The sequence below is a fragment of the Pelecanus crispus genome, chromosome 5 (genome assembly GCF_030463565.1).
Source record: "Pelecanus crispus isolate bPelCri1 chromosome 5, bPelCri1.pri, whole genome shotgun sequence".
Taxonomy (NCBI): Eukaryota; Metazoa; Chordata; class Aves; order Pelecaniformes; family Pelecanidae; genus Pelecanus; species Pelecanus crispus.
In genome coordinates, this window is record NC_134647.1 from 5403281 (window position 1) to 5422365 (window position 19085).

At 37.1% G+C, this 19085-nt stretch overlaps 1 protein-coding gene across 1 annotated transcript in view; it reads right to left on the bottom strand.

The window, feature by feature from the left end:
• Nucleotides 1-19085, bottom strand: part of ARHGAP15 (Rho GTPase activating protein 15) — a 322363-nt gene that overhangs the window by 115856 nt on the left and 187422 nt on the right. The window contains exon 10 of the mRNA XM_075710898.1: nucleotides 12306-12404. Within this exon, the coding sequence (XP_075567013.1) occupies nucleotides 12306-12404 (99 nt within the window). The remainder of the gene's footprint in view (nucleotides 1-12305; nucleotides 12405-19085) is intronic.

The following is a 19085-nucleotide window of genomic DNA, read 5'->3' on the forward strand; positions in this document are numbered from 1 at the left end:
AGAAGCCTGGATCTGTTTCTTACAGTTAGAAATTAGACCGGCTCGGTTCTGGATTTCTAACAAAAGGAATGTGCAGAACCCTGCTCTAAAAATGGAGTTCAGGCTCTCATGTGCAGTTGGTAATGGTCTTTACTTATTCATATCCTATTGTAGGCATCTATCTTTGTGTTTGCTTTTTATCTTTAAGTGGGAGAAAACATTTAAAAATTAGATTCTTTAGTGTAAGGCACACTATCAGACACCTTTGGGTGTTACAGTCCATGCCTGTGTGGAAAACTCAGAGGCTCTCTTGGAAGATAAGTGTACATATGGCTATCTAACACCAACTTACTGAATTCTTAGCATTGCATATCTGTCTAACATATAAATGCGATATAAATGTGTGTGCGTACATATATACGTAGATAACTTTTACTTTAATAATATCTTTCCCAGTGTACATAGCACACGTTTAAAGACACAATAGTGATTAAAATCATGGGATTCCACTGAATGCTCTTACACCTTCTTTAATGTGATAAAGCTCTAGTCTAACAAGTGAGCAAACTTGTCTTGTTTCTGCAAAAATCATATTTAGTGTTAAGAAACAGTAACATCAGGCAGTATTATGTGAAAAAAATGGAAACATAAATTTGAATATGACACAAACTTATCATGCTTAGATATTTTCCCCCTTTTTTTTTGCCATCTTAGCTGCAGGACTCTACAGTTATATATATTATTTTTCCTGTCATTCCAGCTACATTTATTGTCCCCAAACAAGTTCAGGTAACTTAAAAGCTTTTTTTCTGCCTCCATTTAATTTGGGCAAAATCTGAACCATCACCAAAGCAACATTCAGCAAAAGATGTAGTTAGGGTATCTACAACAACCATAAGTATCCTGAACTGTGTTACAAAGAGTGATAAATACCAAAACTCGAGAGACTAGCACATACTTCATTACTTTGACAGAAGCAACTCCATAGTTTTCATTTTATGGTTTGACTTGCATACCATGGTATACTACATAAAAATAGCAAAAAACTTGTGTATAAATTGCTCAAGAACTCCTGAAAAGAGGTTGTTTAAGTATAGTCTGAAATGGAACAAATTGCTTTCTACTTTGAAATATGCAAGAAAAAAAAAAATCACAATGAAATACAAATGATATCACTGAAACATAACTGAGGCATGCAAGAAATACAGAAAAATTCTAACTTCTGATAAGAAAAAACCTAGTTGTTGGCAATAAAATGCACTGGATATCTGTTAGCTGAATTTTGGGTGAAGTAAATGCATAAATATCGGTATCATTTGATATTTTCATGCAAGATAATTATTTTAAAATTTGAAGCTACGGGAAGAATTTTGATTTGAATAGTTTTCTTTGTATCTTAATGCTGACTGTGACATGGAATGATGTAAGGAAGGTAGAAATCCTATCTCATCCCTTTTACTAGGGTTCACACAGACCCTCTGCTATTTCTGAAGGCTTGGAAAGGCGAAGTTGGCATACAGTGTTTTCCATATCTAATTTCCTTCTTTGGTGAAAATTCCTGTAATTATTAATGACATTTACTACAGAGACATCCAAGACAGTTGCAAAGTTTCTAACACAGACTCTTACTGTGAGCTGTGCTCTTTGTGTTTTTAACGTACGACATGTCAAAATACAAAAATGCCACTGAAATAGAGATAATAAAAGAAACCATTATGAACAATTTCTAGTGTGCAAATTCAGGTGCTTTTCAAACATCGATACATCACGACTGTATGCAAAGCATCTAAAAAGATCGTGTCTTTGCTCAGTGATGGTAGAGGTGCTCCTGTGCAAGGAGCTCCGTCACCGGATCAGTGCTATTTATGACCAGAGAGTAGCCACTGCTGTGAGGATAGTCCTGCAGGTCATAAGTGTGGGCATTAAAGCTGTCTGTGAGCTCCTCTGTTTTAGTGGTAAAGTAGGAGAACCTGCCTGCCAAACGAGCACCCTTCCAGCATCTTCCACCTCCCTGTTTGGATTCAAGGCTGGCTTACAGCTTAGCTGGGCTGGAGAATTTGAATGATTTTGTTTTCAGTGGTTAGAGTAGATGCTCAGCTTGTTCAAAGTTTATAGGCTAAGTGAAAACAGTTTTCATTGGAATAGGATGTATCTTATCTTTCTACTAAGGTTTATTAAAAATATGTAACACCTGATAATTTAACACCAAATGAGTGGCTGCTAAATTTCCGCCTCTCTCCGTCTCTCTGTCTCACACACACACATCTACACACAAACAGAGGAATGCTTCTCGACTGCCAAACTATGTGCCAAGATTTTGTTCACTTTAATCTCAATCATATGAGTTAGAGAACCATGAAACAAAGTTTCTACCAAGTATGCTGACAGATTTTTAGTTCTAGCGGCTCCACAGGGCATCACTACAAGTACACTGAGAAACTTTTCTTATTAAAGATTTCTGAGCTGATCCGTTTTCCATTTAAGTCAACATGAGCAGTATCACCATAAAGAACTCAACACTTGCTAACTGATACCATACACTCATCAAAATTATTTCATTTCTAAGTAAACAAAAAGTTGTGGTACCTCCAACACCATTGTGTGGTTACTGCTGGCACAGGAAAGCCATTTGGTGGCAGCTACTATGGTGTGTTATGTCACGTAACACCATGTCACTTCAGGACTGACAAATCTAAACATATGGTTTGAAATATTGGGGGAATTTTTTTCCTGGGAAGATGGGGGAACGAGGCATGGAATAGCCTCTTTCTGTCTTTTGAGGACTTTCTTATTTTCTGAGTGAAGACATCTCGGAGAAGACCTGCCACCTTACCCTTGGTTTGCAGGGGTCCAGGGTGATTTTAAGAGCCTTAGCTTTACCTGTAAATGGCCCATAATCTGGGCAACTGAACAAGTTCTTGGTCTTTCTTTCTAAATCCTGAGAGAAAATCTGGGTATTTAGATTTCCGATCCCAACACATGAAGTTCAAGGCCCTGATCCAACAAAACACTGAAGCATTTCCTTAACTGTAAGGAACAACCATTGACCACAAAATAGATCTGTTCAGGTCCTTAAAGAAAAGTCTCCATCTGTTTTGGTGGACAGAAGTTGGTATCAGTAAAAGAGAAATTATAGAAAGAAATAACCTATACCCATTACAAAAGTAGAATAAACGTCAGAAAGCAGTTTCTAATAGCAATATCTGTCTCCTGCGAATTCCAATTATTTGAAATGCATCGTCTCTGCCACCAGAAAGAAAAGGCGCATGAAGGAATCATGAAGAGAGAGCTTGATCAGGCTGGCTGGAGCTGCTCAGGATCCAAGTGATACGGTTCTGTTCTGTTATGAAACAAAATGGCCACATTTTGCTCTCATTTACATATATGTCATTCCTCCCAAACCAGGGAGCATTGTTTGTCTGCATGAAGACAAAAAGAAGTTGGTTTGCTATATAATTACATCCATGATCTGTGAGGATCCTGATTATAATAAAACAATCTGCTAAGCGAACATACAACTGGAGCTCTTTAAAAGACTTGTTAATTCCATGGGGGTTTATCATGCAGCAGCCAATTTAGGGACAATTCAGTTACTAGATTGCTAACAATATCGGTTTCATAAATTCAGAGGAGTAAAATGAGCTAAAGGATCTTCTCTTAAAGAAGTGAAAACCTTAACATAAAGCCTCCTTTTTAAGCTGCCCTTTTACTTTGCCCTCTGCCTTGCTCCTGAAACTTTCTGTTGGTACAATTTCTCTCACTTAGGTATCAATCCCATTAGACTGCTATATTATATGGTTAAAACATTGATGTAACGCAAGCTGCTACAGCAAATAATTGAAGTAATAAAATACAACTGCAGTTATTTGCTCTGTTGAATTGCAGGCAGAAAAAAGGAGACAGGGTTTTTTAAACTGACCCCATAGTGTTGCATACAGACAGCAAAACTTTTTTTTTATGTGTTTTCTTTTATTGCTGTAAAACTTTTTTTTGAAAAAAAAATAAAGTGTAGTTGTAGTCATTTATTTTTTTTCCACAGGAAAAGCAATTAGTCTACATTGTGGGGTTATGCCTTCATAATTTTATTTAAAAAAGATAACTTTATTTTTCAGGAATGGGGATGTTGAAAGAATCTGAAAGTACAGCTACCTCTTTTTTTTTCTCCTAAAGGAACTTAATGGACTTAACTTTGTGTGTGTGTGTGTGTGTGTGTGCGTGTGAACATATCCTCTAGGCCAAGACTCATTTTGTCAAGTGTTAGCCCAAAGTGTTCTATTAATGGCTGAACTGTAAAGTCTGACTAAATGGGGTTTACAGTGAAAATACTGCCAGCTCCTTGTCTGTGATGGCATGTGTCCTGTACCAGGGCATAGTGCCTCACATCCTTCGTTTATTCAGGAGGAAAAGAGAGGATTTTTCTGTATCTATCTTTTTATCTTTTTCAAGGCTAGGAGGTGGATACCCTCATGTGTGAGCTTCCCTGATTCTGACTCTGACCAGGGGGTATGTCAGGACCTTCATTTTCTCTTTGGCACAGAGTAAGCACCAGAGACAGTCAGCTGGCTCTAAATTTCCCTAGACTTTTTGTTTCAGCATGTACAAATGTCAACTACTTGATTTACAAAGTATATTAACATTATTTTAATATCAAGAAAATGTTACTTGATTCTTTTTTATTTCACAGGTTAAGTGGTTTATTTTATTTATTAAGCCTATTGAAAAAGATTTTATGGAAAATCCTGAAGACAAAATACCCTGTTTCCTTCTACATGTTCACTAATAGATAGATTATACAATGCTAGAAAAAGGCAAAAGGCCAAACTCATCTCTGGTGTAATTCCAGTAAAAGCAATAAAATTACACAAGGCATGAATTTGGCCCAGGCATTGTAAATGTTACTCTGGTGCACACTGAGCGTCTGCTTGTTGTTACTGGCAAGGCTTAAAATACAAATCCCCCTTTTTTCATAGAAATGGATACATTTCTCTGGAACAGATTAATCAATGAAACAGGTATCAGGTAACTATGACAAAGACGGCAACTGGTTCAAATGCCTGCCTTTTTTATGGCTTTTTCTTCTTCTAACTAGCTTACCATCTCTGCTTTCAATTTTTTAAAATATATATTTATTCTCTCTTTTGTGCATTGTCATTGCAAGGCTTTTTTGCCTTTTTTTTTTTTTTTTTCCCCTGCTGTTGTCTCCTTTTCTCTAATTTGTCTTGTATGCCCTTCCGTGATGTTTCCTGTTGACACTTCTTGATATTTTTTCTAACTCAGAATGTGGCTTTCTAGCAGACACAGAGGCCCCAGAGTGAATACCCTTCAGAGCCAATTCTGACTTGGACCTTGCACAACGCTATTAACTGGCTCTTACTCTAAGAAAGGTGGCTATAGCAGGATTGCCTGAGCCTGAAGACAGAAATGGTTGAGGAAAGCTTGCCAATATGTTTGCACTAAATTCAACCGCTCTTAATTTCTACTCAAAAGAAGAATTAAAAAAAAACCAGAAAAGCCCAAACCATTTTAAATCACAAACTTGCAAGGGCTTTTCTCAGAACTTTGTTGTTGTATATTGCATTCATCTGTACGTTTAAGTTTATGCTTGTTGGACGCTTTAAAGTAAACATAGTTCAATGCCCTCAGAAACAGTTTTCTTCAGCCCACTAGAATTGCCTGGAAAAAGGCTTTATCTGCTGAACTGCTGGATATTTGTGTGTGTGTGTAATTTTTTTTCCTATCAGTTTGGTTTGTTTCCTTTTTTAAAAAAAAAAAAAAAAAAATTCAGTGCATATAAAAGTTCGGAGCAGAAGCCTCCTTGGAACAAGATAGAATCATAAAAGACTTCAGGAATCTCATCACAAGCTAAACAGTACAAATTGCACATTCTTCATGGAAGTATTAGCTTTTAGTGCGTGCCTGTATCCAAGCATAATAGATTATCCCAAAGTGGGAAAGAATGAACAGTACAAAATTAGCAGAACTGGGAGCTCAGATCATTTGGTGGAGCAATATGATCTCTGTACTTTCAGGGTACTGAATTCTAAAGCCACTGGAAACAGCATGTAAAATTATATCAGAATAAGCAAGGAAGCATGTGTAGGCCTGGGAGAAGATAAAAAAAAGTTTGGAAAATACCTTTCCAGAGGAGAATAAGTACTGAAAATCAGTGAATGAGCTTGTAGGAAACAAACTGCTATTCATGAACAGCTTCTTGCTCTGAGGATAGAAATATGCTAAAAGATACGATAGAGAGAACACACAAATGAAATACATTTCAGTGGTTATCCAGGGGCCAAGTGCTGTTGGAGAATAATCTTGCACTCAGACAGAAACATAAAACTGCCCTGTGCACAGGATAGGTTGGTCTCCTGAGGTTTCCCTTCTTCTCAAGGAAACCTTGCCAGAACAAATCCTTTATGCCACCGGCTGATGGGTTTGGTCTGATCACGCTGGGAAGTAGCCCAGGAACGCTGTACATTGAATGGAAGCTCAAAGGCGGTGGTGAGCATACTCTGGCAAAACTACCCTGTACTTTCCAACTGCTTTCTTCAGGTCCTCAGGAATGGGACTGAAGCATTTTTGAGAACCAATACATAAAAAATATTGCTTAAGCTAAATACACCCTGGAGGAGCAAGTCGCTGAACAAAAGTCTAATAATATGGAGGATTACAATGCATATAGGGATATAAGCAGCTAGAGGTTGTATACAGTGGCTATTAATCCATATCTTGGCTGCACAGGCCTCGTGTCTTCTGCCATCTTCACTGTGCTCCTGTAATCTCCTAACTACACCATACCAAAGTCAGTGATCCCAGCATGGGAGGCATCAGCTTCAGGAGGGGTTTGGGATTTTTCTTTCCCAATTCTTCTGCAGTGTTTTCTTCCATTAGAAAATGAGATAGCATTAAACAGTTTTAAAAACTCATTTTTTCCTAGCTATATAAATATATTCACAATACTTTATATTTTTAAAACTCATTTCCTCTTTGCTTAACTCCTTAAGATAAGTGAACTCTCCTCTATGTAAACTTCCTACCAGAATACTGACTACCTTTTAAGCGGTATATGATTTAGAAGGTAATGAAATATCACTTTTTTTTTTTTTAATAAATAGGTTTTAAAGTGCTTTTAGCTGCACTTTAGCTTTTAGATTAAGAGATAAAACTGATGAAAGGGACACAACCTTCTGTCACAGGGCAGCATGGCAGTTGGGAGGTGAGGTAGTTTAAAATACCATTTTTATCTTCATTTCTCTTCATCGGGATGACTGTATTTCTTTACTACATCCCATAAGGTACTTTATCTTTGCCCATAAAGACATTTTCTTCCTTAAAGCCTGACTATTCTGCGGTATGAGGCTTTGTGTGGGTGCATTTCTGCAATGATATTATGCATAATCAAATCACAGCTGTGGACATTAAAGCCAAACTGAGTCTTAATTTTAGGTGTTTTGGGGTGTCAAACTTTGGACACCTTTAAGAAATCTGACTTTCAGAGAGCAAGCACTTAAAACTTCTCTCAAAACTGTGTCATCTTAAAATTGCACACCCAGCCTAATGGTCACTTCTGAATTCTCCGTAGCGTACCCTGTCCTACCCCAGCAGATCAGCCCCCCAAGCCAACAGCCCTACGCTCAGGGATTATTCGTCGCTGCTCTTATTTAACATGATTTGTTCACTGGGGCTCAGAGCAATGAAACCCAGTAAATAATACATTGAACAAACAGAGAAGATAACAAAAGGAAATAGTTAAGGTACTATAATAATTTTAGCCATTCTTTTTTCAGGTCGCTATAATCTGCCCAAAGATAACTAATTGTTCAAAGTAAACATTCCACTCCGACCACAAAAGGAATCCATTACACAAACATATAATTCACAGTCATTTTTAGTGGGTTGTAAACAGTTTGGAATGAGCATAAAATGGGACAAAAATCAAAGTGAGCATTTAGAAATGAAAAAGTGTTTGCTACAAAAGGTCAGTCCCTTTACTTGGCAAACTATGTAGAAAAGCCTGGGAAAATGTTGAACACACAAGCAGTAAGGGAATTTTAAAGCCAACAACCTCCCTGTTTCTTTAAACAGACATCGGAACCTATAACTGGATCCTGTCAAACAAACGACAGCAAAAAAACATAACAGCTGCTAAGAAGTAAAGTTGAAAGATAAAGTTTTCTAAGCTAAGAACCTTCTCAGAAGTGGACTAAAGGTCTTTCTTAAATCTTTAAGCAAGGTTATGGATCCCAGGGTGGCTTTTAGGCATTGAATCAAATATGTAATTTTGTGTATCATTCCTGTCAGAGCATCCTGTGCTCCAAGAAAAGCAAAAGAAAACAATGTCTGCAATGTCCAGTTTAGAATGGAAATGGTACCTGTAATCATCAGCTTTGCTGCCTGCAGTGTCATTTTTCAAGTCATTTAGGCTGATTTGAGGACACTAACTTGGATTTGGGAATGGAGGGAGAAAACGAAGGATGTTTCAAAAGAGAGATGAAAGTTAAATTATATTTCCCTGGAGTGTTAGCACTGTATTTCTTTACAAAACCTAAACTACACTGGATACTGTTTAGGATACTGACTGCTCGGTGTGTTCATTTACTCTGTCGTTAGACACACAGACAAATGATCATCCCTGGAAAAGAGTTTAGAATCAGACTCTTTTCACATGATGAAGCTTTACTATGAGAAGTACTAGATGGCATTTTTTTTAGGTACAATGCAGGCTGATATTTTTAATTTTTTTGTGTGCTCTACTCATGCCTTTCACATATTTAAAAAAAAAATGCAAAGAAACAGCCAGCACTTTTAAAGGGTTGCGGATAACAAAATAAATAGGCGACTCAAGATATGACTGGAAATAATATCTGGCCTAGAAACACCAAAAATCTTGCAATGGGCCCCACCCTTGGCGGGAGCGCGCAGCATGTGAGTTATAGTACACTGGGAGGACTGGCCCAGGCTTTCCTTGCTGCACTGCTCAGCTCAGGGTCGGGGCTACCTATCAGACACTTTCTGGGGAGAAGAACAAGCGTGGAATACAGATTGAAAAAGGCAAGTCAACAGGTAGCCCCAGAAAAGCCTGAGGTACATCCAAGGTAGACGTCGATGGCGAAGTAAAAGACGACATAGAAAAAACAAGGAATACACCATCAAAAAGTTTTCCTCCAAGTCCCTGAGAAAGTAGAAAGTTAAGAAATGTTAGAAATCTTTGAGTAGTCGCTGTATTTCTTCAATCTGATGATTGCATCGTTCAGAATTATTCTCTTACCTTCACCAGCTCGCATCGTATATATGGGAGTTTTTTTCTTTTTATTGCATTAGATCCCAAGTGTGCAATACTCTTTGCCAAGGTACTATTGACTTCAGCGGCACAGGTCTGTATAGCTAAATACTCAGGCCAAGAAGTCCATCAAAAATTAGGAATGAATAAATAAGAAGAATGAAGAAAATAAGAAAAAGAACGAAGAAAAAACCTGAGCTTGCTTACAAAAAAAAATCTTTTGCCTTACAAGTTTACAAGAATGGGCACATTTTTATTGACTCCCTTGATTAAACTCCATTACCATCCCTGCAAGATGGCTGAGTAAATGGAGAAAGACCTTCTGCCTCCCTGTCCTATTTCAATAACTACAAATAGCAAAGAAGCTGGAAAAGTGGAGTTGACTCTTGAACAAGTGAATCCTTCTCGGACAGATAAATATGCATTATGGTGTGAGAATTTTTAGACTAAACCTTATAAAGCACCTCTGTCCTGAAATGGTGAATAAGCAAACAGTAACCTAGGAGATAAATAACCAAAACCTGATCTAAGTTGCAGCAAAATAATTTCAGAATAATTCTTTTGATTTCAATGTATATATACATTTAAAAATAGTGTAACTAAATGGGAAATCTTGCCAACAGTTAATGACACCCTCTACATTTTTAATCTGTGGGAGAATATTACTACAGTTGGTTATTGTATGTAACCTCATCTATGGAGGAAAATGTACTAATTAATATGGTTTATTCAGATCACTGCTAGACTTTCTGTGCAGAGAAATAATGTTTTAAAAAGAAAAAAACACAAATAGAAAATCAATAGGTAAATAATAATTAAATCTATGAGCTGATAAATAAGAACACAACTGTTCAGCGAAGCATGGACGTTTTGTAAGTAACATTTAGGGTTAGTCTCCTAAGGTCTTTTTTCCTAATAATCATTTATCTTAAATGAAGCATGCAAGTAGCATTTTTGGTACTGTTACAGTATGTAGATGATATATTTTCTAAATAGTAAAAAAAAAAAAAAAAGCTTTTCTACAACAGCCAATATGCCAGCTGTACTGAGTATCTAGGCCATCTTACTAAGACTATGAAAGTAAACATACAGTTTTCATTAAATGTGCCTTTTCCATAATTGGTACATAAGTATTTCCCATGACTCTGCAGTTGAGTATCTTGGCTGGAGGCATATCTGGCCATTAAGAGGAGGGCTTCAGATCTGTTGAGTCTCAGCCATGCCGGGAGACTTGGCACCTCCACATACTGCTTCCTAATACCAACCCCGGTATAAAATGTCATCAGAAGCTTGCATAAACATTGGACTTAGCTTCACATAAATTACTGCTGTCCTGAGATAGTTTATGCCAGAACTTAGTAAAAACAACACTTTGAGTAAATAGAATGTGAGTAAATGCAAGCATCTTAATCCAAGAAAATGATAATAGAAAAAACTGTATATCAAATATAAACTCATAAATACAGTGATAAAATGAAATTTTTATCTCATGCCATATGATTAGCTTTTATTTACATATTAGGCTAACTAAAAGGGGTAGACTTCTCTAAGTCACAGCAAGTTTGAAGGAAACACAAGAACACTAATGCAATACTCCGAAGGATGAACTCCTTTGAAGAAAGTGATATTTTCATTTTCTTCTGTGAACATCTCTCTGATAATCACACAGACAATAAACATCTAATTAAGTTTCTTGGATTTTTCTGTTACAGTTCAGCAGCGCAGAGACCTCTGACCTCACTTCTCCTGGAGGAGTGGTCAGATACCACAAAACATCTATGAAATACCTAGTGCATCTTTTGGAGAACCTGTGCTACGATCGTAACCGAACAGTCAATTAGACATGTTCTGCTTGGCGTGGCATTTTTATAATCTAATCTCTGCCTTTCCTTTTCATGTTCTGAATTTCTCCTCATAATTCCTCTTCTATTAATAGTCACTTCACACATTTCTCCCCTTTCTTTGTCTCTTTCTTTATCCAGCCTCCGGCCTTCCTCCAAAAAACCAATGCTACTATCTCCCCCTACCGAACGATCTCCAGTTTTAGTCTCTGACTTCCTGCCAATCATTCTGGGAATAATAATATCCCAGTGCTCTCTTTGCTGTATAATTAAAGCATGAATTTCCCAGACTTTGAAACTCCAGGGTAGTTTTATTGCACCTTTCACTATAAAACCAGGTAACAATGATGGAATTAAAATAGCTTTTTCCTTAGTGGTTAACGGTCTAAGTATCTTTTTATTTTTCATTGGTTCTCTTGTTCTGAGACTCCAGTATATGGCAGTGACAATGGGTTCACCCAGCCTTATTCTGAAAATAAATTTTCTATCTCTTGCAAGATATATATTTCCCCAGATCCCTGGAACAAGTTGTAAACTTGTAACAGATGGTGATGAAGCCTCACATTTTTATACAATACATTTTAAGATTCTGCATCTACCGCATGTACCTTCCAAAGAAAATGACCTTCAATGAGAGAAGATACACTCTGAAGAAAGGAAGGCAGGCAACGGTGTTAAGCACATCTTTTTATACCGTGAAAATCCTTCTTATTAAATTAATCAAAACTTTTAATGAGGATGAATACTCGTTCCAATATTCTTACATTATTATGGATTTTTAAAATAACTGTAAAAATTAGGCACCTGCATGCATTAAAACAAAAATATGGTCACACTAGAATAAGATTTATTTTGGTTGAATACAATTCAGGACTTACTCAGGAAAAAGTATTGACATTATGCACATCAGAGACTTCAGAATGAAAGTTACTGACATTTTATTGATGTTTAGCATTTGGCTTACCCAGAGAAAGACTAAACCAACAATGTGTCAAACAAAATATAAGTAATAATCAGCACCAATGGGTTCTATTAGTGAGTTATCATATTAAGAAAATGAAGATACAGAATGTGATATAGTTCAGTTCATAACTATGTTATAAATTGAACTGCCTGCCTACCCTGCCAATTCAAGCAGAGTTACAAAGTTAAAGTTTTGATTACTAATAGGGAAAAAAAATAGTGTTAAATATTAAGGTACTCACCTCTTTTTTCAACAGCTTTTATACACAGTCTTACAAACTGGGGGACTGTAGATTTCTCATGCTCACAAACCAAGTGCAAATGGGAGCCAAAAATTTGATCTACATTTGGAAAAGAAGAGGAAAATACATTAAGGCATATTATTAGTAGTGGGAGTTTTCTCTCTTTTGAGCTTGCATATTAATTAAAAACTCAGCTGTCGAAGATGGACAAAGAAAGTTGGAAACAAATCCTTTTTGAGTCCTAGTGGTCATTAGCTTCTGCCACAAAACCAAATGTCTTAATATCTGCTGCCCGTAGCACTTGGATACTTCCCCTGGGTTCAAGTTTCAATTGCCATTTACACCTTGACCTTGACCTTGACCTTTCTAAGGCTTGGAGGTCTCTGGAGTTTGCTTTGACCTGCCGTAAAAAAGTGAAGGCAATTCTAGAGATACAGCTCCATATCTTGTTGAATCTAAACTCATGCACGATATTAGCTGATGGTCCAACCTTGAAACTCATATTGTCAGGGAGTGTGTCTCTTCCACACATACTGAGTTCACTCTTGTCATAAAGCACCATAAGGGTGCAAGGGTTTCGTTACTTTGCATCATTAGGACTTAGTACAACTTCATCTCACCTTTACAGGAGGGTTTTTGTCATCAAATTACCTGTTTAAAAAATAGAAGGTACTAGATGTCTTTTGATGAGGATTGCATATTGTACACCAATTTTAATTTGTGATTTGTGTTGTTTCCTTGATGAACAAGTGTTTAACTAGATAATGCTACTTTTTGGGCTTTATGATTTCAAAGTTCTGATCAGCTTTGAATGTTGATCTTGAAACTTATTTGTATAAGCAGGTTAAACTCCTCAGATTACTAATTAGCTTCCTTCACCTCATTTCCACTCTATATGTTTGAGAAATTATGAAAAGAGCAATCAGTAATGGGGATGTTGTCAGCTCGAATCAAAATGAATCAAACAGATGAGAGAAACTACTCAATAGGAGACAGTTAAATGCTCAAACAATAGGAGTGTACTATCATCATTTATCCAAAGAGACAGTCTCCATATAACATTTCAACAGAGTACTACATTTTGGAAATTGCGTAGAGGCTTTGAAAATTTTTGTATAGATAGCTGATGGGTGCTAGCACAAGCCTGGACTCTGCACAGCAAACCCAACAAGCACACTCATTCATGGAACAGCAGGAGCTCCTGCTGTCCTTTACAGCTCCCATGGCGTGGGATATTTCATCCATAGTCAGTCCCACCATCTTCCACCATAATCAGTTTGAGTGCTTGTTCCTCCAAGCAGCGCACCTTCTTCTCACTAAGTGGCCAAAAGGCATTTGTTTATTTTCTGCTTTGCAAGGAGCTTCACTTTCCTATCATTAATCACTACTATTTCTTACTAAGCTTAGATTTCAAAAGCAACTCAATTGTCTTTTGTGTCCTAATACCCAGAGTAGGGAACAATCAGGGAAATAAGGTGGGGTGCATGGGATGGTTTGACCTTCTTGATACGTGTCAGGGAAGTTTATTCCAGCACCTCCCAATGCATGTGATCTGCATTCTGGTAGAGTATATCCAAGCCCAAATTTAAGTTAGTTGGAGTTTCGGCTGCAGAAGGGATGGAGGACTGGGTTCACAGAACTACGCTGAAGAAGGTTGTGTGCATGTGTGGCGTTAAGCATTAGCGAACAGTCTGTTACATGTTCTGGGGTTATGTTTCTGACAAAGCACAGTCTGGTTACATTTTCTTCATAAAACATTTATAGCTGCCTTCAGTGGTAATTATATATACAGAGATTTATGATTAAAATGTACTAGCGCTTCCTCTTTTGACATTTTAATTGTTTTTTAAAATTTTAGCAAAGGCCTGTCAAATTCTTTGCATAATATGGAGTGGTCTCCAATGTAAATGATGTTAAAAAGAAGTAAAAATGTATCTTATTTGGTGGACAAAGACACTTGTAAACAATTTCAGAAGCAAAACAGGCAAAGAACCGCACTCTGTTTAGGTGGCGATACATGAAGAACTGAAACAAAACTAATGCACGGGTGTTCAGCAGCTTCTCTTCTCTATTATAGTCACTTTATAGCCAACTTCCAGGATTATTTTGCAGTCACTCTTTCAATCCCCAGTATGAAGGCAGAATACTTGGTATTCCTGGGAGGAAATTTTGAAAAAGCTGGAAACTGTTTTGCAATTCTCACCTAGTCCATTACTGCTTTTCTGGGGGCAGGTTCTGTATCTTCAGCAAAATGTTTAACCTCATTTCATATCCCTTTCAGTATATGGATATAGTCACATTCTGCATCCTGCAGTTAAGCTTTAAAACACCTCTTCTTTAGAAAACAGGCATTCAGGATTTTTATCTTGAATGGAAGGGGCAGCAAATCAGCATTAGAAGTTGCTGGGCATCAAAAGAGACTGTGGTAAAACGACGACACACAACTGCTTTGGGTTTTTTTTTTCTCCCCTTCTAGAAACTCATGAGTATTTCTAAGTAAATGCTCTCATGAGTCATCCAAATACTCTGAATTCTGGGTACTCCTGAACTGCAAACTCTGTGACTCTCTCTAGTCAACTGATTTTTTGCTGGATCTGTTTCTGTACATAAACATGGGAATGGCAGTAGTTACACTGCCATATTTACACTTTTAGAGGTCACAGGAATAGTTGAGGAAAACTCAGTTAAGATTTGTTTGTGCAGTATTTTGAAAACAAGGAATTATAGGAATGGCAAATTACTAACTTTTGTAGACTAAATTTATGTGTAACTAAGATTAAAATATGATTTTCTTATTCTTTTATAGGTGTGTATATATATTTTAAAACTAGTTTAAGGGGAAACTATCCAGGAGATTTTTTCAAAACATAAGAACTGCTCCCAAAGGGATAAAAGAAGCAAAAAAGACTTCGCTTGATTTATTTGTGATAAGGCCCTTCAAAACTTTATTTTTTATGACTAGAAAAAAAAAAAAAAAGATGTACACAACACTCCTAACCTCCTGTTATGACAGTTTATGTTTCCTATCCAGCTTATTTAACTCAAATGCCTGGGAAATAGACACAATTACCACCTTATGGAATGCTACTTAACTTTAAATGCTCCCCTCTGAATAGAAATCCACTTTGTCTTCTCAGAGTTATTCCAGTTTCTCAGGAATTATTTCCTCTATAGGCTCCTGAAATGCTCTTGTTTCATCATTTAAAAATTTAAACTAACAATTGTTCAGAAATATCTTTTATTAGAACAAAGGCAATTCCCATACAGTGGATTCTGTTCACAAGAGCTTGTACAAAGGAGCTGCATACTATGCCCATATACAGCTTTAATCATTCACTCTTTCAGCTGTTATCAATTTAAAACCAATGAAACTCCCACACTGAGTCCATTTGAGCAGTCAATTTTAATATCTTGGGGCATCTGTAGTTATTCTGAATTGGCTGCAAAAGCAGAACTAACAAGTTAAGCTCTAACCATAAGTCTACATCAGGCTGGTAAACCATACATCAAACACAGACAGTTAGTCAATACTGTAGTATGAAAAACCAACAAGCATTTTTAAGAAGAGCAATATATTCATAATATGTTTGGTGGTATGGTTTACATTACACATCCCTGATATCTGCACATTAAACTTTCTATTTAAGATGGTGGGCTGTGTGACAGCCTTGCACATGGATATAAAATGAGACACCAGAAGAGGAGGGAATGGACATTCGCAAGTTGTAGAAAATAAAATGATGATTACAGCTGCAATGAATTGCTTGTTCTGGTGAGCTTCAAGTTTTCCCTGAGCCTGACAGAGCTACTTTTTTTGAGTAGCTCTCGCAGGCTGCAGCAAAGCCACTAATTCTGAGCTGCAGAAATCTAGTCTATGGGAGACAATACTTCTGGAAAAGAAACAATTAAAACAATATCACTAAAGCCACATCCTCACTGAGAATGTCATTGTTTAACTGTTTTTGGTGTACATGGATGAGATGTGGCCACACTTGGAGTGAACTCATACTTCAGTGTTTTTTATTAAAAAAACAGGGAAGGGCATGGCTAGTATTTCCATTTCTCGGGGAGAAGCTCAAATTCTGACACAAGGAGAGAAGGTATAATGGTGTAATGCCCAAATTTTTAGAAATGTAAATTATATCTATGTAAGTCAGTGCCTTCCAGGAGCAGAATTAACTCTGCTACATGTGGATTTGAACTGTTGGACTACCAGAGCTTTGTATCAACATCTAAGCCGTTTGTTTTCTTTGTATCTCTTTGAATGCTGGGAGGGGAAAAGGGGAAAGAGAACAAAAAGGCAAAATAAAAGAAGAATGTACAGAGAGAGGGACAAAACAGTAGGGACCAGGGCAGTGAAGTTTTTGGAGGGGGAAGGGATGAGGTGGGAAAGGGCCGCATTCTGAAAGGTGACTTCTTCTAGCTGCTCAATCTGTAGAGTCAGACATATTAAGTCAAACATTAAAATGATGCTGCTCCCAGACTGGGCTCCAAATAATGCCACGACGCTTTTACAATAAGTGGGCCAGGTCCTCAGCTGACTGAAGTCAGCGAGGTTGTCAAAGGAGCTCCCCTGATTTATGCTAGCTGGGAATCTTGCCAGTCCTTTTAACTTGGAGATTTACTATATATCGTTGATCTGTGGTGGTCATCAATTTAAAAAAAATTACATTTGTGAACAGTTACTATTAAGTGGCATATGAGCTACCAGATTTGTTTCACATCCTAGAAAAAGGGAAAACAGTACTGCAGACACTGGTCTCTTAAGAAATGATGGTGTTTTACTGGGGACAAGAGCTCATCTGCACATAGAGCGAGTCTGCTGTGCTCCTCAAAACAGGTCTCCAAAAATGAGATATTTTTAAATTATCCTCATTATTTCTGACCACCATGTGAAAGGAAAAAATCACTTTGTCCAGTGTCTGGCCATCCACAGGGTTTGGGAAACGTACTTCCAAAAGTCCATGCAGTAGTCAAAGAAAGAAGGAAATACCCTTGTGACCCACTGTCCCTGCGAGTCAAAGGAAACATTTCCTAACTTTCCCTGGTTTATTATGGGCACCAGAGCACTTGCTAAATTCCTGCATAACCCCGAAGCATTACAGAACACACCAAAGATAGGTCTTAATCTCCTCTTTTGGACTTCTCATGAACATTACACTCATTACACTGAACTACTCCAAAGTCCATTGAGATATACGAAACAATAAAGATGTTTTCCCTTGTCTGGAAATGAAATGGTTGGTGATCTCTGTGCTGCTATCTGCACAACCACCAACATATGCTGATGCCTGTTCTATAGGCTATCAAGCCAAATCACAGCTAGTTCCTTTCACTAGCAATTGAGGGGCTTTTATTTTCATCTTGAAACAGTTGTAACCATTCCAATTTTTACGCTGTTTTGGTTTTTGCCTTAACTTAACTTAAAAAATAAATTCAGTGAAGTTCCTTTGGTGTCTAGCTTTTGGGAAGAAAAAAATCCACCCCCAAAAAACCCTAGAATAATTTCTTGCCAGCTGCATAGCTGCATTTTCCTCATTTCCCACAGTGTCATTTATGTTAAGTTGTTACTCATGCTTTTTTACCATTTACTGAAAGTGTATTTTGTGATAGTCTTTTACCAAAACAACCACCACAGCTTTAAAATCACAGTTTCACAGAAGCCTTTTTTTTTTTTTTTTATTTTTTTTTATTTTTTATTTGTGGACTAGAAAGGCTCAGAAATCAGGAAGTTAACAGGCCAATATCAAGTTGAAGGTTGGCAATTCATTTTGGGTAATATTAAATCATGACAAAGCTCAAACATAAAGATCAAAGTTCAATTATAGACTATAAAGTAGTTTTAAAAGAGAAGATTTATATATTATTTTTCTAGCATATTAGTGCAGATTCTGTAAATTCTGAGAATATTTCAATCCTGAGGAACTGAGAACCCCTGCCCTAGCATATAAATTTGAACACAGTTATACTCAAAATAACACTGTTAAAATGGCAGACATGGAACATGCCTCTTATTTACTATTTCCAGGTTTGCATGCATGGGTGGATATATATGAACACAAGTGTGCATCTGGACACATATACATTATGCAAAAATACTGTATTACGCATCACCTCAAAAATGGTTCAAAATGCTTCTAGAGCAAAGATATTTTGTGTAAGCATGAGTGAGATGGAACGAGAAGGACTGATGATCTTCATTAGAGCTCTCGCTGGAGCACGAAAAGCACCAGTCACCAGCCCATCGCAATGAATGGAGCCAATGTGCTCTTCCCATTCCGGCTTCTTTTATGCAGAGGACTAGAAAGCACATGGGACAGCGATGGCAAAAATAACTTTCTGTCATGTAAAGCATCAGCGTGTCTTCATTTTCAGATCAACGCGCAACTAATATTTACACGTTGGTCTGCTACATTCCCTTGTCTGATTATTATCCTCTTATTCTTCTCATTTGTTAACTACCTACTCTATTTACTACATGGATATTTACTACATTCTACATAAACTAAGTTTTGTTAAGAGTTAAATGACAATCACATAATTTCTAGATTTTCTGATAACAGTGTTGGCAGAACAAAGTACCCCAGGAGATCAAACTGCTATTTAATTTTGAAGCCTGTATTCCCAAATTTGGTTAATGTGGAGAAATGTGTTGAGTCTTCTGGCCAAGTGTGTACACATCAGCGACTAACAGAGCACAGAACTGTGTTTAAGTGAACTTACCACCTTAAAATGTATTTACTCATGACTATAATTTACGTGTTAAATTTATTGGAGTTT